The 22868-nt window shown below is 39.3% G+C and overlaps 1 protein-coding gene across 2 annotated transcripts in view; it reads left to right on the forward strand.

Annotated features, from left to right (window-relative positions):
• SLC31A1 (solute carrier family 31 member 1) overlaps nt 1-20352 on the forward strand; it is a 62092-nt gene extending 41740 nt beyond the window's left edge. For both annotated transcript variants that reach the window (XM_007526737.3, XM_060199970.1), the window contains 4 exons: nt 9123-9288; nt 10071-10143; nt 14268-14436; nt 17042-20352. In XM_007526737.3, coding sequence (XP_007526799.1) covers nt 9160-9288; nt 10071-10143; nt 14268-14436; nt 17042-17243 — 573 coding nt within the window. In that variant the 5' untranslated portion in view covers nt 9123-9159 and the 3' untranslated portion in view covers nt 17244-20352. The remainder of the gene's footprint in view (nt 1-9122; nt 9289-10070; nt 10144-14267; nt 14437-17041) is intronic.
• The last annotated feature ends 2516 nt before the right edge of the window (nt 20353-22868 follow it).

Here is a 22868-nt window from a genome sequence, read left to right on the forward strand (position 1 = left end):
TAAAATAAGGAGTCCCGCGGTAGTGCAGCGGGTTAAGCGCACGTGGCGCAAAGCCCAAGGACCCGCATAAGGATCTGATTCGACCCCCTGGCTCCCCACCTGCAGGGGAGTCGCTTCACAAGTGGTGAAGCAGGTCTACAGATGTCTATCTTTCTCTCCCCCTCTCTGTCTTCCCCTCCTCTCTCCATTTCTCTCCATTCTCAACAATAAAAAAATAAATAAATAAAATAAAATATTAAGTGTGTGGATGTGAGTGTGTATGTGTGTTTTAAGAAAGAAATACTAAGATTTTCTTTTGTTTTTCAGTTTCATCCTTGATTTATATATTCAAGTTTTTTTTCTTTTTTTATGATTTTTTTCTAATTTTTATATTTATTTATTTTCCCTTTTGTAGCCCTTGTTGTTTCTTTTTATTGTTGTAGTTATTGATGTCATCGCTAGATAGGACAAAGAGAAATGGAGAGAGGAGGGGAAGACAGAGGGGGAGAGAAAGATGGTGGTGCAGTGGATTGAACCTGGGACTTTGGAGTCTCAGGGATGAGAGTCTCTTTGCATAACCATTATGCTATCTACCCCTGCCCTATTTTTTTTTCCTTAATAATATTATTTAAATATAATGAAGGAGAAGAAAATGGGATGAAAGAAAAGTAAATGGTGGCGATTAAAAACAAGAATTGTAATTTTACTCTGGAATTAACTTATTCGCATAGATTGTCCTAAAACCCAGTGAATTGGTAAATACATAGATTTTGCCAATAGTGTTCTACCTATCTATCTATCATTCATTACTAACTTCCACAGATTCCATTAATTGTAATTGCAGATCAAGTAACTTGGTTCTATGAAGGTACATTATTGCTACTTTGTGAATTCTGAACCTTGTTCTTGGAAAGAAAGTATAAAAAAATGGGGCTAAATTAGAGAAAATAGTTCTTGGAAAACAGTTATAGTTGGCTTTGAAGAAACTTAAAGACAAAGCAATACATCTGGTGATTAGACCATTTCAATTAAGACAACTGTATAACCATTACACTGTTCTTTGGGTGTATTCTTATTTTGGTGCCCATTTTTAGTTTAGAAGAAATTGAGCTTGGATCTTCCTAGATTAAAGCTGTTGCGGGAAATAAACTAAAAACTAAGCAACTGCCAGTTTACCTCCTGTAAGTAAAATTTCTATTCTAGAGAGAATGGGTTTGGTGTGTTTGATTAATTTAAAGAATGAGTTATTTAAATACTTATGGTAGATCACAAGATCAAACAGAAAGAGAAAAAATGTAGTTACTTTTACTAACTGTACTTTAGTAATACATTTCTAAGTTTTTCTTCTTTTGATGACTTTAAGTTTGGCTTCCCATGATATTCTTCCTAGAACAGGACTTTTAGTGAGTGTATGAATTCCCCAGACTGATTTGAATTTGAGCCTACAGTTTGTTTGTATATTAATTGCCAATAATTGGGCAAGTTTTGCATAAGATTCCAGTACAAGAAATCAATTGTCCTTTGGCAATAAAAAGAGATAGATTCTGTTTCTGTTTCCTAGTATATCTGAATATAAAATGTGTTCAAAGTCTGTTCTCAAAATAGGTACATCCTTTGAAAGACATTCTTGAGATCTGGACATACCTTGAGATACTGAGTCACTGATATGATTATTATACCACCAGTAATAAGTTTCTTTAGTTGGTAATAAGACATTTAACTACTTAGGAACTTGTGGATCTTCCAAAAGTGGAATTAGATAAAACATGTAAAAATTCATCAAAGAAGCAAAGGAGGGGGGCCTGGTTGGTGGCATACCCAGTACCATGCACAAGGACTGGGTTCAAAGCCCCACTCCCCACCTGCAGTGTGACACTTCATGAGCCCTGAAGTAGGTCTGTAGTGATCTCTCTCTCTCCCTGTCTACCCCTCCCCTCTCAATTTATCTCTGTCCTCCAATAAAAAAAAAAAAAAAAAAAAAGGAACAGTGGCCACCAGGAGCAGTGGATTTGTATTGCCAGCACCAAGCCCCAGCGATAACTCTGGTGGCAATAATAGAGAGAGAGAAGAGAAAAAAAGGAAGAAAGCAAGAAAGTACAATCTTTCAAGGTTTGTTGTTATTGTTTGTTTGTTTGTTTGTTGTGGTGCCAGAGGCTCATGCATGTGCAATTCCACTGTCCCCAAGTCAACTTTAAACTTTTTTTTTTCCAGAGACAGACAGAGAGAGAGAGCAAAACTGAGATAATGAGACAGCTTGCCTCGGTGCTGTAGTGCTTCCATGTGATACCAGGACTCAAATCAGGGGCTTTTCACATGGTAAGTTGTGCATTTTACTATGTGAGCTAATTCCTTACCTTAGGACTAGGAATCAATCTTAAATGATTTCTCGTGGTGTGTTCCTGACTGATTTTCTGTCCTATATATGTCACTGTATGCCCCAGAATAAAAATTGTGACCATTAAGTTTTATATTCAAGATTTTAACTAACCTTGAAGCTCCTTCAGGAAATATGCTATATATATGGTTCATCTTTGTCTCTTCCTCAGTTTATGCCAGGAGGGACTTCAGAAATATACAGCAACGTAATGACCAGAATACCTTCCTGGTGGATATATGGTATTTATTTTATTTAAAATTCTTTTCAGATGAGCCAGAAAAAAGGCAAAAGACAGGGCAGGGAGATAGCATAATGGTTATGCAAACAGACTCTTGCCTGAGGTTCCAAAGTCCTAGGTTCAACCCCCCACCACCACCACCACCGTAAGACAGGGCTCTGGTGTTTTTCTCTGTGTGTGTCCTCTGCATCTCTCTCAAAAATAAAATAAATAAAATATTTTTTTTAAAAAAGGAAAAAGACGGGGGTCAGGCGGTAGCGCAGAGGGTTAAGCGTATATGGCGCAAAGCGCAAGGACCAGAGGAAGGATCCCGGTTCGATCCCCCGGCTCCCCACCTACAGGGGAGTCGCTTCACAGACGGTGAAGCGGGTCTGCAGGTGTCTACCTTTCTCTCCCCCTCTCTGTCTTCCCCTCCTCTCTCTGTCCTATCCAACAACAACGACATCAATAACAATGATAATAATAAGCACAACAATGGTAAAACAACCAGGGTAACAAAAAGGGAAAAAATGGCCTCCAGGAGCAGTGGATTCATGGTGCAGGCACCGAGCCCCGGCAATAACCCTGGAGGCAAAAAAAAAAAAAAGAAGGAAAAAGACAAGCCGGAACACCACTCCAGTACATGTAGTGCTAGGAATCAAACCAGGAACTTCAAGCATAAGCTAATTTCACAGCTGCTCCTTCATAGTTTTCTTAGGCTGTAATCACTTGCCAGACTTACCAAAAGAAAAAAAAAAAAAATTGTGACTTTTTAAAAAAAAATTTTAGTCTGACTGGCAGAAGTCTTTTTTTTCATAATTTATGGTCATTCAGATAACAGTATGCTCTCTATACTACAAGGTTCTTTGAAAACTGCTGCCTCTTGGTGATTATTCTTGCATGCAGTTTCTCCCCCCCCCCCACCCCATAAAAACTTTGTGGGCCGGCGGGTGGTACACCTGGTTGAGTGCACATGTTGCAATGCACAATGACCCGGCCCCCTACACAAGTGGTGAAGCAGGGTTGCAGGTGTCTTTCTGTCTCTTTCCCTCTCTGTCTCCCACCTTCCTCTTGATTTCTGACTGTTTCTATCCAGTAAATAAATAAAGATAATAAAAAAAATTTTTAAAAACTTTGTGGACAGGGATTTTATTTAACTCTTTGTGCTTTCAATCAAATGTCTTTATGGCAATGGTACTAATAATACAAGGCATAGTCTATAATTATAAAGACATATAGTTATAGTGTCTGGCATGAAAGTTATTTAAATTTAGTTGAACTTTGATTATCCTGATGCTTTGCCTTGTCCTTTTCTGGAAGTAATAATATATTTCTTAAGCTTGCTGTCATAAAAGTAATGGGATGTGAGTTAAGGGGGAAAATATATAGCTGAATTTTTGTGCTTTTGAATTAAACATACATGACTCCATGGTTCTATATAAATTACCTAAGAAAAAATATTTCTCTTTTTTACTTTTTAATACTACTGTCATATTACTGTTTATGCCTTCCACACCATTAATCATATCATGTAATTTTCTATTTATTATTTCTCCATTAAATACCTTGTTTGTTTTATTTACTGTTGAATTAGTAGTACTGGACTCTGTTTGATACATAGTACAAACTGGATAAATATGTATTGATTGTGATTGGATAGTGAGAGGCACTCCCAAGCTCATAAAAATACCAACTCTGAATTTCTAAAGACTATTTTCTTGCATAAACTAGAGTTGAGAGGTGTGGAACCAGGCGGTGGCACACCTGGTTAAGTGCACACATTACAGTGCACAAGGGTGCTTGCTTCTACAGCACATATACTAAAATTGGAGTGATACAGGGACCAGGGTTCAAGCCCCCAGTCCCCACCTGCAGGGGGAAAAGCTTCACAAGTGGTGAAGCAAGTCTGCAGGTGTGTCTCTTTCCCTATCTCTATTTGCCTCTTAATTTCTCTGTCTTTACCCAATAATAAATAAAAATATAAATAAATAAAATATCAGATATCTGTTTAGGTTTGTCTTTTGGATCCATGCATTCCCTCTAGCAAATAAAAGAGACTGCTAAAAATAATACATAATGGAAAGAAAGAGAGTGGGACAAAGTTATTATTTGCAAAAGAAAATATTTTTGCAGAACCACTTTTCCTCTTGAGAAGGCAGGAGGGTCCTATACAAATTGCGTCAGTAGTGCTAATTTGAGCTTATATATTTGGGAGAGGTTCAAAACTGCAGTTAAATGAGAAATTAAATTTGGATAACAGTTGCACTACTCTGGGGCCTGTTTCTGCTTTTTGATTGTTGTTTGCTATTTTTAAGATGTATTTATTTATGAAAGAGAAGAGGGCCAACAGAGTAGCTTACTTGAATAGTGTGCTGTTTTGCCATGCAAGTGACACAGGTTCAAGTCCCCACCAGCGGGTGGTGGTGGCAGTGGCGGGGTGTGGCGGTGTGGCGGTGTGTGTGTGTGTGTGTGTGTGTGTGTGTGTGTGTGTGTGTGTGTCTATAAGAAAGAAAATAAAGGACCTAGTGGAGGTTGTATTGTTGTGTGGAAAACTGAGAAATATTCTGCATGTATAAACTATTGTATTTACTGTTGACTGTAAAGCATTAATCCCCCAATAAAGAAATAAAAGAGAGAGAAAGAAATAGAGAAAGAAAATGGGAAGAGAGAGAGAGAGAACATGTGAGCACAAAACAAAACAGAGCATTACTCTGGCATACTTGATGTTGGAGATGGAGCTCAAGACCTCATACTTGAAAGTCCAATGCTTTATCTACTATGCCACCACCCAGGTTGCATTTTTTCCCTCTATTTTTAACTGGGACACAAACATAAATTCAAGTTTACATAAAGAGAGTCCTGCACTTTCCGTTCTCCTAACCTTCTGACTCCCTACCTCCACTTCTTAGTTTGTATCTGAGATGGACTTTTGCAATGAAACTGTGATAGTAAAGACATAAGATTGAGTCCACAGTTGTCTAGACTTAATTTAATATGGAACATCCAATTTATACCTTGTTTTCATTGGTCTTAGCTTTAATGTCCTGTTCTCCTGGAAGTGTCTAAGGACACTGCTTGCCTGAGGCAGCAGTAGACTTTTCCCTCAAATTTAAATTAGATGAAGTCTGGTTGCCTTATAATAAGTGAAATGTATTCCCAATATCCTGATTAAATACAGCAATCCAATTAGGTGAATGTACTTGCTTTTTATCTATTGACATTTCTGATTAGGAAGGCTTAAAATAGTTAAATTTCATTATGGCATCCATTTGTTCACTGTGCTACAAATCATCTGCTTCCAGCAACCTAGATGAATCTTAATTTATATTTAAATTTGAATATAGATTGGGTGGTGGCACACCTGGTTGAGCGCACACCATACACAAAGACCTATGTTCAATCCTCCAATCCCTACCTGCAGAGGGAAGCTTCCTTACCTTCCTCTCCCCTCTAAGTTTCTCCCTATGTATCAAAAAGTAAAAATAAAATAAAAACAAGAAAAGATGCTGGGGAGACAGCATAATGGTTATGTAAAAGACTTTCATGTCTGAGGCTCTGAGGTCCTAGGTTCAATTCCTTGTATCATTTTAAACTAGAGCTGAGTGTGCTCTGGCCTTTGTGTCTTTGTATTTCTCTCATTAAAATAAATAAGATAAAGAAAGAGAGAAGGAATGGAGGGGAGGGAAGTGAAAGGGAGGGAAAGGGGAAGGAATGACTGCTAGGAGTATTAGATTAATCATTCAAGCACCGAGCCCAGCAGTAACCCTGGTGGAAATGAAAAAATAAATTAATTTGAACATCTCTATAAAAGGACCAGTTATATAGAACTTTTACATAAGGGTTTGATTTCTGAAACCTTAGGAGCAAATCCTTTCACCATAATCTCCAAAGATGTTCCATAGTAACAGTTATTTTTCTTTACAGTTTTTTTTTCTTCCAGAAACCAAAATAACTAACACCTAATTATTTCTCTTAGCCCTTCCTCCCAACCCCACCCCTTTATCAATTTCCTTTTTGGTAACGTCAATTTATTGTCAATATGTACTAGTTTGTTTTTATTTTGTTTAATCCATTCATCAGTTTTATTTTCTGGTGCTAGGTGGTGGCACATCTGGTGAAGTGCATTTATTACTATGTACAGTCCCCACCTACAGGGGGGAAACTTCACAAGCAGTGAAGTAGTGCTGCAAGTGTCTATCACTCTATCTCCCCTCCCTTCTCAATTTCTCTCTGTTCTATCAAATAAAGTTAAAATTAAATGTTTAAAGAAAACCTTTAAAACTTCTTTATTTCCTTATATTGCACACATAGGTGATATAGCATCCATCAGACCTACTTTACTTAACACAATTCATTAAAGTGGATTTCATTTCAAAGTTTCTTTCATTTTATAGCAAATGGCAAAATTTTGTCTTTTTTGATAGCTGAGTGGTAGTTCATTATGTATTTATACCCATATCTTTATACAATCATCTGTCTACTGGAACTTTGGTTTTTTTTCCCTGCCTTAGTTATTGTAAATAGTGCTGTAATAAACATCAGAGTAAATATAACTTTTCATGTTAACATATTATTAAATATTTTTAATTTCTTTATTGGGGGAATTAATGGTTTATAGTTGACCGTAAATATAATAGTTTGTACCTATATATAACGTTTCTCAGTTTTCCACATAACAATTCAACCCCCACTAGGTCCTACTGCCATCATGTCAATTTTTTTTTAATTATATGAGAGACCAGAGTGATACTGGTTTTGGTTTTGTTGTTGTTGGCTTTATTTTTTGCCTTTCTTGTCATTACAAAGTGATACTAAAACTGGGTGCATGTAAGGCATGTGTGCCATCATTTTGCTTCACCTTTCTAGGTCCTCAAGTTGATGTTTTCATATTTTTCAATTGCTGGATCATATGGTACTTCTATTATTAGCTTCACACCATTTTCCAAAATGGTTGCACCAACTTAAAGTCCTACTAACACTATACAAGATTTCCTTTTTTAAATATTTATTTATTTATTCCTGTTGCTACAATTGGTAGAGGAAGAAAGGAAGGAAGAGAAAGACAACTGCCCAATTTTTCCACTTTTATTAGATTAACTATTAGAAATTTTAGCCCGAGCAATTAGACAACAAGGAATAAGAGAACTCCAGATTAGGAAAGAGAAACTAGTTGTTTTCTAATCTGAAGTTCCTTTATTCTTTGTTGTCTGGAAATGCATCTAAGGCTGCATACTTGTGTGATTCTGCTGAGTGGCTTCCACAGGTCAGTTCCTATTCTTTTTATTTTTTCAGAGAGAGAAGAGAGAAAGGATGAGGTAGAAAGGGCGAGCACAGCAGAATATGGACTTCAGCAAGTGAGCTGTCTCTTAGCCCTTTGTTCCTAAAGAAATTGTGAGAAATCTGAGAGGGTGGTCCAAGAGGTGGGACAGTGGATAAAGCATTGGTCTCCCAAGCATAAGATCCTGAGTTTGATCCCTGACAGCACATGTACCAGAGTGAAGTCTGGTTCTTTCTTTCTCTCCTATCTTTCTTATTAATAAAAAAATAAAAAATAAATTTAAAAAATCTTTAAAAGGAAAAAGTCTGAGAGGTAGTTCACCCAGTTCACCCAGTAGAGCACACACCTTACCAAGTCCCTGAGTTTGAGTCCCAGCATCACATGGAAGCACGATGGATAACGCTGAGTAGCTCCGTAGATAAAAATCTCATATAGGGCCAGGAGATAGCTCACTTGGTAGAGTGCACACTTTACCATGCACAAGAGCCATGGCAGCCCATGAGATTCCTATGCACATGGTAAGGCTCACAAATAGGGGAGTGGTTCTGTTGAGTCTTTCCTCTCTCTGTCTGTTTCTCCCTCTCTGTTTACTCTGATATTGAAAGCAGGTGGGGAGGCAGTCTGTCATGGATGGTGAAAGAGCACAGGTGCAAAAAGCTCCAGAGGTGTAAAGAAAAATTCCACATAGATCACTAGGGAAAAACAGAAACAGGCTGGGGGTATGATCAACCTGCCAATGCCCATGTCCAGCAAAGAAACAATTACATAAGCCAAGCCTCCTACCTTCTGTACCCCAAAAAGAATTTTGGTCCATACTCCCAGAGGGGGAGACATGTTAGGGCAAGACAGATAGTTATGGGAATAATAGTCAACCCTTGTCTGTGACCTTGGGAGAATCACTGCAGTTTCCATTGGAGGAAATGAGGACACAGAACTCTGGTGGTGAGAATGGTGTGGCATTATACCCCTGTTATTTTGTAATTATGCAAATCGCTAGTAAAAAAAATTCCACATAGATGAAGGATCAAGAAACAGAATTTTTAAAATCTTTTTTAAATATATTTTTAAAGGTTTTTATTTATTTATTAATGAGAAAGATAGGAGGAGAGAGAGAGAAAGAACGAGACAGACATATCTCTAGTACAGGTGCTGCCAGGGATCAAACTCAGGACCTCATACTTGAGAGTTCAACACCACTGTGCCACCTCCCAGATCACATGGTTTTTTTAATTCTTAAGTTATTATATATAATTCTTTTTTTTTTTTTAAAGATTCTTCTGCTGACTTAACTATTTTTCCTGGAAAAACATGGATTATTCCCACCATATGGGGATGAGCTCTATGGACCACAGCAGCAACAATACCATGACACCTCCTCACCATCACCCTACCACTTCAGCCTCACATTCCCATGGTGGGGGAGACATGATGATGATGGTAAGTACCCCAGAAGAGGTAGTCTAGGCCCTGTCCTACTCATTAGGGTAATAAAAATGGTAGCATTTTATACCGATGTTGTTGTTACTGTTTACCAAAGCACTGCTCACCTCTGGCTCATGGTGGTGCCCAAAAGGTTTTTTGCATAACCATTATGCTATCTCCTAACTCTGTTGTCTTTTATTTTAGGTTCATTTATTTCATAAGTGATAGCTAAATTGAGAAAGGGGAAGAAAGAGAGAGGGGCGCCAGAGCAATACTGCCATATGCAGTGCTGGTGATCAACCTCGGGACCTTATGCTTATGAGTCCAACACTATCCAGTGCACCACCTCTCAGCTGCTTGGGTCTTTGATATTTAAAGATCACATTACCAGTAAGGAAAAACTTAAGACCAGCTCAGATAAGTCAGATGATTTGCCCTTGATCATGTAGGAGGTTAATTATCAAGTCACACCAGAACCAAGTTTTCTAGAGTTTTTCAAAATTGTTCTTTTCTGAGTTAAGTTCTAGTCTTTCCTTCTTTTTTTTTTTAAGTTCTAGTCTTTATGCTTTTTGTAAAAGAAAAAAAAAGAAATATAAAAAGCTGATGATACTAGCAAGAAAAAGTAGTTATAAAGAGTGCCTCTAGTGATAATGCAATAATTAGGGGAGAAGTCTTCTATTCGAGTGGATGTCTCTTATAGTTTAGACCTATATTTAAATGTTCTAAGCTTTATTACCTGCAATTTTTAATCAGAATCTTTAGTAATCTCTAACTGACCTGTTTTGGTTTTCTGGCAGCCTATGACCTTCTACTTTGGCTATAAGAATGTGGAACTGTTGTTTTCTGGTTTGGTAATCAATACAGCTGGAGGTGAGTAAGCCACCAGGTAGTGTTTGAAAGTAGCAGTCAATTGAAAGACTTTGACAAAGAACCTGGAAACCCTTTGAGCCAATTACTAAATCAATACAGTTAGTTACTGAATCAATAGGAAGCAACTGTCTTGCTTCCTGTTTCCTGTCTAGTATGTAATGATACATAATTCTGTTTGTTGTGTATAGACGCCCTTTAAATAATGTTTAGCAATAAGCAAGCAAGAAAGAAAAATGGATGTGAAGGAGGGAGGAATATTTTAAATAATGTGTATATCTTTAGAAATTCTGGATTTAGAGAGCTAGGCAGTAGTGCACAGGCTTAAGTGCACATGGCACAAAGCACAAGGACAGGCATAAGGAACCTTGTCAAGCCCCGGGCTTTCCACCTGCAGGGGTGGGGGGTCGCTTCACAAGTGATGAAGCAAGTCTGTAGGTGTCTATCTTTCTCTCATCTAACAGATAAGTCTTTTGCAATACTTAAAAATACCTTGGCACTGGGTATAAATTGATAGAAAATTCAGCTGCCTTGGGAAACATTTTACATACACACACCATGAAATAACACTACATTAAGAACCTGGAATATGATGGCAGAGGAGGGCCTAGTAGAGATTGACTTGTTATGTGGAAAACTGGGAAATGTTATGCATGTACAAACTATTGTATTTACTGTTGAATATAAACTATTAATCCCCCAATAAAGAAATTTTTAAAAAATTGATCTGGCACAGTCCTTCCATTGTCTAGATAATTGAACCTCAAATAACTACCCCTAAATCACATAGAATTAGTACATCAGATCTAATAGAGATTCTGACTTTCTAGACCTAAACCAGTGCTCTTTTCTAGCATACTAAGTGATAGTGTACTTTCTGCCTGATTCTTGGCATAACCCATATGAGGATCAGTCCTAGTTTTGGGGTAACTAATCACCTATAACTTTGTATGTTTTTTTTTTATTTTTTATTAGTGATTCAGTGCTGATTTACAAAATTATGAGATAACAGGTATAATTCCACACTGTTCCCAACACCAGAGTTCTGTGTCCCCATTCCCTCTACTGGAAACTATAGTTCTCCCTAGGTCACAGATATGGGTTGATGATTATTTCTTCTTTTTTTTTTCAAACATTTATTTGTTTATTTATTCCCTTTTGTTGCCATTGTTGTTTTATTGTTGTAGTTATTATTGTTGTTGTCATTGTTGGATAGGGCAGAGAGAAATGGAGAGAGATGGGGAAGACAGAGAGGGGGAGAGAAAGATAGACAATTGCAGACCTGCTTCACCACTTGTGAAGCGACCCCCCGGCAGGTGGGGAGCCGGGGGCTCGAACCGGGATCCTTATGCCAGTCCTTGTGCTTTGTGCCAAGTGCGCTTAACCCGCTGTGCTACTGCCTGACTCCCGATGATTATTTCTATAACTATCTGTATTTAAATATATTTCCCTTTTTTTTTCCCCTATCATCTTGCCTTCACTTCCTTTCTAAGTCACACCTATATCTATTAATACTTCCGAATGTCTTTTCTTTTTTCCACTTCTCTCTCTCTGGATCCTGATGAAATTGGGTTTCAGAGCCCTCTTCTTCAAATACTTCTCCTCTGAGAGTATAGACCAAAATTCTTTTTGAAGTACAGAAAGCAGGTGTTCTGGCTTTTGTAATTGCTTCTCTGCTGGATATGGCCATTGGCAGGTCAATCCATACACCCAGCCTGTTTCTATCTTTCCATGGTGGGTAGGTTCTGGAGAGGTGAGGTTCTAGGGCACATTGCTGACGTCATCTGCCCATGGAGTTTTGGGTGGAATCATAGTACCATTTGCAACTTGGTGTCTGAAAGGCAGTTATGATATGAATCAGGACAAAATGTTTAATAAACAGGAACCAGAAAGTAGGAATAGAGCAAATGAGAGGAGGGATCTTTTTTAAAAAAATTTTTTAATATTTATTTATTTTCCCTTTTGTTGCCTTTATTTTTTATTGTTGTTGTAGTTATTATTGTTGTTGTTATTGATGTCGGCTTTGTTAGATAGGACAGAGAGAAATAGAGGGGAAGACAGAGAGGGGGAGAAAAAGATAGACACCTGCAGACCTGCCTCACCACCTATGAAGCAACTCCCCTGCAGGTGGGGAGCCAGGGCTTGAACCAGGATACTTACGCTGGTCCTTTTGCTTTGCGCCATGTGCACTTAACCTGCTGCGCAACCCCCTGACTCCCTGAGAGGAGGGATCTTAACTAGAAAGTCTATTTTAGGTATGTTCCTAGAGACCCATGACTTCTGTGATTTTTGCCTGAGCTTGATAGTTAACATGGTGGTGGACTAAACATGTTGTCTGGGAATATGTAGTCAGAGGTGAGAATAGAACTAGAAAACTGGAATAGGGCAGAGAGTAAGTAGCTCCCAAACTTGAAGAAAACATAGAAATGCAATTAACTGTTTACCACATCAATCTGACCCAGGGCCCATGTATATTCACAATTAGTGCAGGAGCCTGTATAGCCTCCAAGTCTCTTTGTCAGTCTGAGCTTGCAGTCCATGGTCTGAATGTTGGGAACATTCTAGGCTGCACTCATTTCAGGACCAGTCTTCCTTGAGTGGCAGGGTAGGTTGACCCAGCCTCCCTTCAAAGAATGGGGCAGTCCCTACCACTGCTGCTCTACAGTTAGGGCAGGATGCTGGAGAGGCTCACAAGAGGGCTTATGATGACATAACTGATGGAAGTGACCAGTGATGGTGGAGAGAGGGATCTAGTAAAGGACTAGACCCATCATATTTATGGAAAATTCTAGGATTCTCTGACTAGGTGATGGGGAAGCCTGGCATTGACAAAAGAGGCCACCATTAAGTGAACCAGCTTCTTTCTCTTTACCAGCTTTTATAGTCCCTTCTTTATTTATGAGCTTGGATTTTCTCTCTGCTTTTAAAGCAGTTAAACTTCGTATGTTTACCATTGAGTTAGTTTGCCTTAAGTTCAAATAGTCAGTTGGACTACCTCAGGTACTCTACAAAATCAATTTGGGGGAGAAAGGGAGTATTTAATCAAGTAGTAATTTGAATGCATTCACACCATTGTCAATAATTTACAGTTTGAAAGAATTGGAATACCTGTTTAAGAAAGAGTACTTAAAAATAAGTATTTTGGGCATGTGGCGCAAAGCGCAAGGACTGGCGTAAGGATCCCAGTTCGAGCACCCAGCTCCCCACCTGCAGGGGAGTTGCTTCACAGGTAGTGAAGTAGGTCTGCAGATGTCTATCATTCTCTCCCCTTCTCTGTCTTCCCCATCTCTTTCCATTTCTCTCTGTCTTATCCGACATCAATGACAAGAACAATAATAAAACTACAACAACAATAAAAAACAAGGGCAACAAAAGGGAAAATAAATAAATATAAAAATAAGTATTTTGGGAGTCGGGCAGTAGCGCAGCGGGTTAAGCACACGTGGCGCAAAGCACAAGTATCCCAGTTCAAGCCCCCGGCTCCCCACCTGCAGGGGAGTCGATTCACAGGCGGTGGAGCAGGTGTCTATCTTTCCTTCCCCCCTCTGTGTCCCCCTCCTCTCTCCATTTCTCTCTGTCCTATCTAACAATGATGACTCAATAACTACAATAATGAAAAAACAAGAGCAACAAAAGGGAAAACAAATAAGTATTTTATTTCCTTTTTATATATTCTACATTGTATGTTTCAATGTGACAAACTCTTAACTTTTTTGATGGTGGATGAGAGAGAAAACGGGGAGACACCTGCAGTTCTGCTCCATCACTCTGTGAAGCTTTCCCCCTCCAGGTAGGGACCTGTGCTCTAAAGGGTAAGCATCCAGCCCCTACAAACTCTAATTTAATGTTACCACACAGCCAGAACAAAAGGTGGTTTCTGTCTGTATTCAGGTCTGTACTTACTTTTTTTCTTTCCTAATTTTAAACAGAAAATAAACATATTCTCCAGTGGAGACAGCAGTTTCCATTACCCCAATCTTAGCTTCTCTATTTGTGCAAATGAAGAAGTTACAATATAATACATTCAGATATTGATAGTACTTTTTCTGTTGTCATTCACGTTTGAACAGCACATTGACTAGTGACTACATGTTGATGGTACCACCATTTTCCCCTTCCTTTCTTAGAAATGGCAGGAGCTTTTGTGGCAGTGTTTTTACTAGCAATGTACTATGAAGGACTCAAAATAGCCCGAGAGAGGCTGCTGCGCAAGTCACAAGTCAGCATTCGCTACAATTCCATGCCTGTACCAGGACCAAATGGAACCATCCTCATGGAGACACACAAAACTGTCGGGTAAGAAAACTGAACTATTTCAGATTAGTTAGTTATATGGATTAGTTAAGCAGCAAAGCAGCTGGGTTCATCCAAACTTTATGAATACTTTCTTTGGAGACTTAAGAGTTGTGGGTCAACTTACATGAATGTTTGTTTTGAGTTATAGTAGTCACTTTGGGAGAAAGTATAATAAATCCATATATTTTTTTAAGTATCTTTATTTATTGGATAGAGATAGCCAGAAGTCGAGAGGGAAGTGGGTGATAGAGAGGGAGAGAGACAGAGAGACACCTACAGCACAACTTCACCACTCGTAAAGCTTTCCCCCTCCAAGTGGGGACTAGGGGTTCAAACCAGGGTCCTTGCGCACTGCAACATGTGCGCTCAACCAGATGTGCCACCACCTGGCCCCAATAAATCCATATTTTAAAATATTTGCCTGGACTGGGAGATAACTCACCCAAGAGAGCAGAAACTTTACTGTGCATAGGTTTGACTCCAGCACCATGTAGGAGCACCATGGATCTACAGGGAGGATGCCATTAATGGTGGAGCAGTTCTTTTTTCTTTCTTATAATTTTTTAAATATCTATTTATTCCCTTTTGTTGCTCTTGTTGTTTTATTGTTGTAGTTGTTGTTGTTGTTGTTGGCTAGGACAGAGAGAAATGGAGAGAGGAGGGGAAAACAGAGGGGGAGAGAAAGACACCTGCAGACCTGCTTCACCACCTGTGAAGCAACTCCCCTACAAGTGGGGAGCTGGAGGCTCAAACCAGGGTCCTTGCACTTCTCTTGAGTATCTTCCCCACTCCCAGTGAGAAAAAATAATGAAAGAGACAAAGATAGAGAGAAGAAAATTGGATTGGGGAGGGTATTCAACAGTATCATGCATGCACAAGGCTTTGGGTTCACTTGAAAAGAAGAAAAGAGAGTAAATGAAGGGAGGGAGATAAGAAGGAAGGAGTTTGCTGAAATAACCATAGGTTATTTATTTTATTTAATTTATTTATGTATTTTTGCCTCCAGGTTTATTGCTGGAGCTCGGTGCCTACACCACAAATCCATTGCTCCTGGAGATTATTTTTTTCCGTTTTGTTGCTCTAGTTGTTTTATCGTTGTGGTTATTATTGTTGTTGTTATTGATGTTGTCGTTGTTAGATAGGACAGAGAGAAATGGAGAGAGGAGGGAAAGAGTGAGAGGGGGAGAGAAAGATAGACACCAGCAGACCTGTTTCACCACCTGTGAAGCGACTCCCCTGCAGGTAGGAAGCTGGGGGCTCGAACAGGGATCATTATGCTGGTTCTTGTGCTTTGCGCCACCTATGCTTAATCTGCTACACTACCACCCGACCCCCACAGTGGATTATTTTATATTTATTTATTTATTTGTTTATTTTGCCATTCGAGTTATCTCTGGGGCTTACTGCCTGCATGATAACTCCACTATTCCCAGTGGCCTTTTTCTTTCTGACAGAGAAGAGAGAGAGGTGTGGGAGAGAGATCTGAAGCACTGCTTCACTGCTCCTGTGCAGTTTACTGGGTGTACTACTGCCCAGCCTTTAAATTCTTCCCTCTCCCCCTCCCCTTCTTTCTTAAGATTTACTTATTTATGAGAGGGAGAACCAGAGCATCATTCTGGCACATGAGATACTGGAGATTGAACTTGGTATGTCATGCTTAAGGCTCTTAATCCACTGCACTGCCTACCAGTCTTAAATTTTAATAGATTCAGTTTTAATAGAAATTTATGTCTTAAGCTAAATTTGGAATCAAAGAATTCTGTAGACCAATTTCATTCTTTTGAGTAAGCTTAGTTACTATTTATTCTCATTATTTATGAGTTTATTGAGGCCCAAAGGGTTGTGAATTACCTAAGGTGACAAACCTGATAAATGACGGAATAAGAAGACAGGTCCCTAATTAAGTACCTTCTACTAATAACCAGCCCTCAACTATGTTTCCAATTTTACAGAACATGAGCTTTGCAAAGGTAGAGAACCTGAAAATATTCCTGTAAATAAATGTGTTTTAGTGCAGGGTTTCATTTTCAGGGTCCAAGATGCAAGTTAAGTCAGGGACTTTTCCTGAAAAGGTTTCTTCTTACTTTGGCCAGTGCTTATAAACTTGACAACCCCAGAGGCAGACTGGGAGTATGGACCGACCAGTCAACGCCCATGTTCAGCGGGGAAGCAATTACATAAGCCAGACCTTCTACCTTCTGCAACCCTCAACAACCCTGGGTCCATGCTCCCAGAGGGCTAGAGAATGGGAAAGCTACCATGGGAGGGGGGGGATTATGGGGATTGGGCGGTGGGAATTGTGTGGAGTTGTACCCCTTCTACCTTATGTTTTTGTTCACTAATCCTTTCTTAAATAAAAAATTTTAAAAAATAAAAATAAAAAATAAATAAATAAATAAATAAAAATAAACTTGACAACCCCAACAAGAATCATTTCCAGGGACCAGTAAGTAAATAATAAGTCAATAAATAGCAGCACAGAAATATCCATGAGTTGCCAGGATATCTCATGACTACATCTTTTCCCATTTCCTATCTGAAAAACTGAGCCTTGAGCCTGAAGGTTGCTAGGAGTCCCTAATTGTTCTGTCCCTATTTACTCCAGGCAGCAGATGTTGAGCTTCCCTCACCTCCTGCAGACAGTGCTGCATATCATACAAGTGGTCATCAGCTACTTCCTCATGCTCATCTTCATGACCTACAATGGATACCTCTGCATTGCTGTCGCAGCAGGGGCCGGCACAGGATACTTTCTCTTCAGCTGGAAGAAGGCAGTAGTGGTGGATATCACAGAGCATTGTCATTAATGTCAAACCCCATGGTGTGGCCTTATCGATCGCAGTGGAAAGTAGTTCAAGACTGGAAGACAAGAGTCCTATTCTGATCTTTCCATTTTCTGCCCTTATCTCTCTCTCTCTCTCTCTCTCACACACACACACACACACACACACACACCTGTTTTAACACAGATTTATCAATAGCTTGCTGTGTGAAGCTAAAGTGGTAATGTCTATTTTGTCTTTTTTTGTTTCTAATGAACTGAGATTCTCATTTTTCTTGAGATGAAGCAAACTATGAGAAATCCTCTCCCACCTACCCCCATCATCTTAGAATTCAGGTTATATGTTCTTGTCTAATTCAGATTACCTACTATCCAATGACTTGATCACCTGATTCCTTTTTTTAGTCTTTTTTTTTAATAGATGCTCTGTGAATTTTCTGGGTTTTTCCTTCATTAGGTGATAAAAAAGGGAATAACTCCAGCCATGATTACTAGCAGCTGAAGGAAGTTCCCATTCAGCTAGACCTAGAACCTAAATTTAATGTTAAAATTTAAATTCCAGTCTTTGAACTCAATGAGTGAGAGGAACATTGTGCCTTTCCCTAGGTACAATATGTTGCACTGAAATTGTAGTGTGCAGAGAGCTGGTTTGAACTAAATATAGTCCTGGAGTTTGCAAAAGTATGCATTCCTGGGTGGTTGACTCATCAATTGTAATCCCACTTAACATTTTGATTAGAAGGAACCTGTCAATCAAAAAAGATGACAATCAATTTGGGAAAATAGAAATAGATGTTTTAAAATAAAACTATTGGCATTTTACATTGATTTGGTACCTTGGTTTGTCACAACTGAATGAAACAAGAGTCTGAATTGTTACCTCCTGTTTTTATGTGTCTGCCTCCAAACCAGTGGTGTTCAAACTTGAACATGCATCAGAATCACCTGGATGGTTTCTTAAACAATAATTGCTGGAGCTCAACCCACAATTCTAAAGTTGGTACTTCTAGAAGGTTCCCAAGTGACGTTCCTGCTGGTGGTCTGAAAACCACATTTTAAGAATCTGCTTTAATCTACAGGAGTAGCACCTGGTAACTGAGCCAACCTGGTACTGGGCATGGGGATTTGAATTTTAATTGTTAATTGGTAGGTAGTATGTCTGGACCTAACTCACATACTAAATGCTACTGGTCAATACTTAGTCATTCCACAAACATTTATTCAGCTCCACCTGTGTGCCCAGGTGCATGTGCACAAAAGGCTTTAGCCAAAGTGACTTATCAGCATGCATGAAATTACTACTCCTTATTTTTAAAGATCTATGATTTCTTAGAAATAGTGTGAAGGTTAAGAAAGACCTTTGATCTGCATTGCAAATCAATCTGCCATGGGCCAAAAGGGCCAAAACTCAGCACTCTCTTGGAGAGGCTAAGGGTGTGGTCTGCTAGTGGCCAGGATTTTCTCAGCTCCCCATCATCCATGCCCACACCGGATGGATCCTCATCCTCTTCATGACCATTACTCTCTGGAGCTTACTTAGATCACAAGTGACCAAATTTTATTTTCTGAATGAAGAATCACATATTTGTATTGTTTGTTGCTTTCCACAGCAGTCTTATTCCCTGTCCAAACTACCTCTGTAATGTGACTTTTTCTGTGCTAGTCTGTTAAACCCTGCCCTCCTTGGTGCTAGACTCCAACTGTGCCTCTGGGCAGAGGAGACAAAACACAGCTATCCTGTTGGCTTCTATTATGGTTTCAAAGTTTGTACTTTCTCTGCGGGTGCAGTTAAATATTGAAGGACTGTGTAATGGCAGAGCTTTGAACCAAAAGAGGATTATGAGCCTACTGGATTGAAGTTAAAATCTAAGAACCTACATTTAGAGTTGTGTATTTTTCTCATCCCAGCTCCTTGTACTGATACTTACCCTGAGCAGAGTAAATGGTAAGTACTGACACTGTCCAACATTAAGATGTACATAGCCTATCTTTTGTCTCAGAAGCCAAGAAATAATAAAATCATATAAAATAAGAGAACCAATGTTTAATAGGGACCATGGTGCTCTCTAAGAATCTTGATATGAGGTGTCATAAAATACGCTTTCAGTAATATGCCTTCCTCAGTAAGGTAAAGAAAAATTAAGGCCAGATAAATCAAGTGCTGTGAATTTGAAACTCACAGAGAAGCATTGATTTAGGGTAGATTTTCAGGCATTCAAGACAGCCTCAGTCTCATGAGAGACTTGAATTCTTTAAACTGTATTGCCAAAGGAAGAAGTTAGTGAAGGAGGGAAAAAAAAAAAAAAAAAAAAAACTCTGATTCTCTTGAACTCTTCCATTGTGGTAATATAATGATCTCAATTGGAGTTTTTTGTTGCTGCTTTAAAATTTTTTTCCCACTCTACATACCTATTCAGAAGTTAGTGCATAACTTATTTTGCATTCAAATTTCTCTTTTCCTCCCCTATTCACATTGATCTGCTTCCTTTTGTCTTGTTATTCAGTTCTCCTTTTCCCTTTCTGCCCTTTATATCTAGTTGATTGACTCTCCCCAACCCTCCCAATGTAATGGACATTGCTATAAGTGGCTATTACCAACCACAAGAGAACTTAACATATGCTTTGAGGAGCATTTATCCCACTAAAACTTCTGTAAGTTTGGGTAAAGGGCTACCCAGGTCCATATGCAGTGTTATAGAATCTGAGGTACAGTTTCCAGTTGGTAACCCCCATTATCCACAACCAAAAAACTAGAGATTAAAATTTCTTTACTACTACTATAGAGGCTTGACTAGATTCCCTTTCAGACTGTAGAGCACTCATCTTCAGTTCTGACCACAAGGGATTCCATATAAAAAAGCAGAAGGGATTGGGGCAAAAGGTATGCTGTCATGCCATTCAATTTCTATCATGCCCTGCCATTCAATTTCTATCCTGCCCTCTGCACTTGCTGCTTTCAGAAGATACATCTAAAGATACAAAGTCTGATTTTGATTATGATGCCTTAATCACTGGGTTTACAATTAATGTTGACTGTTTTAGACTGTAAGCTCCTAGAGAGCAGGATTGCTATAGTAGGGATATTTTAACATTGTTGTGTGCTAAAGAACAAAATAAACATTTTGATTTTGTGATTCTTTCTTTCCACCCAGGGTATTATCAGAAGAAACTAGTTTCTCCATTGTCTACCTAATTACCAGCATTTAAGATGTCAGTCTTTCAGGTGGCACAACCTCCAGCTCTCATTTCAATCTCCTACTCAAACTGCCAAAGATAGCACATGCCGGAAGATCTGTGTGACCCTTTGCATAGGATACAGGGTACTCATGAGGCTACAAATAATTCATTTTAACAAGAATTCCTGATTTTGAAAACTAGATAACTTGTCATATAAGCCCTACCTTTATAAAAGCACCTTGGAACTTCACTACGTAGGCTTGATAGGAGCAATGGGCCTGCTTATTCCTCTGGTCATGCCAGAATGCCAGTGTTACCCTCCCTACTGGCTCACAGTAAACATTGTGCCATTCAGCACTACTCTATCTCTATATGGTATAGTGTGCTGAGCATGAACCTCAAAGTCAAACAAACTTGAATATGAATCCTAGTTTTACCACTTAATAGTTATATGACTTAAAGTTATGCTAATCACACCTAAGTCTTCATTTTCTCACTTTTCCCTTTGCCAGGTTCCTGCTCCTGCAGTTCTACTGCTCCCATCCAGCTGCTTTTTCATTCAAATAAGAACACAGCACCAGAATTTCCACTGGTGCCTTGGCATTTCCCATATTATGCCGTGATTGAGCCAGGCGCATGACAATGCACATGCCCTACCAAGTGAATCTTCCTCTGGCCCTATTTTTCTCACTAAAGGCAATGATCGTGCTTATTTGAAGTAGGAGTAGACCAGAGCAATAACTCACTGGATAGAGCACATGCCTTGGCTATATGCCTGGCCCAGAAGTGCCATGGCACCTGAGCAAGCTCCAGTCTTGTGTTGTCTCTCTCTGTCTCTACTTGGATGAAAAATAGCCCAGAAGTAGTGAGGTGGCACATAGAAAGCTCTAATCTGGGGGGGAGGAGAGGTAATATGTTAAAAGGACCTCAGAGAACTGGGGAAATAGCATGATGTTTATGCAAAACAAAAAAAATGTGGGAGCCTGGCGGTAGCACAGTGGGTTAAGTGCACGTGGCACAAAGCGCAAGGACCGGCAAAAGGATTCCGGTTCGAGCCTCAGGCTCCCCACCTGCAGGGGAGTCACTTCACAAGTGGTGAAGCAGGTCTGCAGGTGTCTATCTCTCCCCCTGTCTTCCCCTCCTCTCTTCATTTCTCTCTGTCCTGTCCAACAACAACAACAATAGTAGTAACAACACGGATAAACAACAAGGGCAACAAAGAGGAAAAAAATGGCCTCCAGGAGCAGTGGATTTGTAGTGCAGGCTCCGAGCCCCAGCCATAACCCTGGAGGCAAAAAAAAAAAAAGTTACTGCCCGAGGCACCAAAAGTCCCAGAGTCAATCCCAACACCACCATAAGCCAGAGCTGAACAGTGTTCTGGTTAAGGGAGTGGGGGATAAAAGGACCCCAGCACCTAATAGGCATTCAAAGTCATACTGTATTTCTGCTGTCTCCTGATTATTATTGTTCATTTGGCTTTCAGGAAAATTACTCATTTGGATGAGCTTAGTTTCTCTATAAGCTGGCCATGTTCCTGAGTTTGGGCAATACAGTAATGAACCTAAAAATATAAAACCAATACATATGATTTAATTTGTGTTCAAAGATATTTACAACCACAATGAGTTCTTATTTTACTAATTCAATAATTGCCTCATTCTTTATAGGTAAAATAGCATAGAAGCAAAGGGTGCAGCTCAATGATAGAGCACATGCTTATTAGCATGTATGAAGCCCTGGGTTCAATTCCCAGCACCAAAGAAAATAAGCATGAAAGTTTAGCAACAAACTCTTGCTTTACTCTGACTTCCCCATATTTTCAGACTCAGCAATAGAAAGAATGTAGTAAGAAGCTTAAAGCATGGGTTCATAAGTCAGTATGCCCTACTTCAAATCTCAGCTTCTTAATAGCTGAGTATTCATTTCTCCTATTGTTAAAGCACACTGTTCACAGGACTTAAAGATTAAATGAAATAATTGCATAAAGGATATAGTACAATGTCTTGTCACTGGGACTTCACCACTCCTTATTTGCTCTTGTAAGGAAAAGGAAATTCAGGAAGCATAATTTCCGCCTGCCCCCCAAAACCAGAGCACTGCTCAGCTCTGCTATATGGTGGTTCTGGGGACTGAACCTGGGACCTTTGGTGCTACAGGCATGGAAATCGTTTTGCTATCTTCCCAGCCCAATGCATTAACTTTCCATGCTTGTATCCCTATTCATACTGGGATGCCACAGAAGCCGAGGCTAAAGCAGAATCTCATTTCTCCATGTTCTATTTTGTTTTGGTGGAGGTTGTGTTGTTTTTATTCTGCTCTCCATATGGACCTTCAAACTACTGTGAGACTTCTGTGTCTGGAATCTGACTTGCATTTTTGTTAGTTTTTTTTTTAAGATTATCATTTATTAGGGGAGCCAGGCGTTGGCACACCTGATTAAGCTAAGCGCACACATCACAGTGTATAACGACCC

Source organism: Erinaceus europaeus, chromosome 10 (genome assembly GCF_950295315.1).
Source record: "Erinaceus europaeus chromosome 10, mEriEur2.1, whole genome shotgun sequence".
In the NCBI taxonomy this organism is placed as follows: domain Eukaryota; kingdom Metazoa; phylum Chordata; class Mammalia; order Eulipotyphla; family Erinaceidae; genus Erinaceus; species Erinaceus europaeus.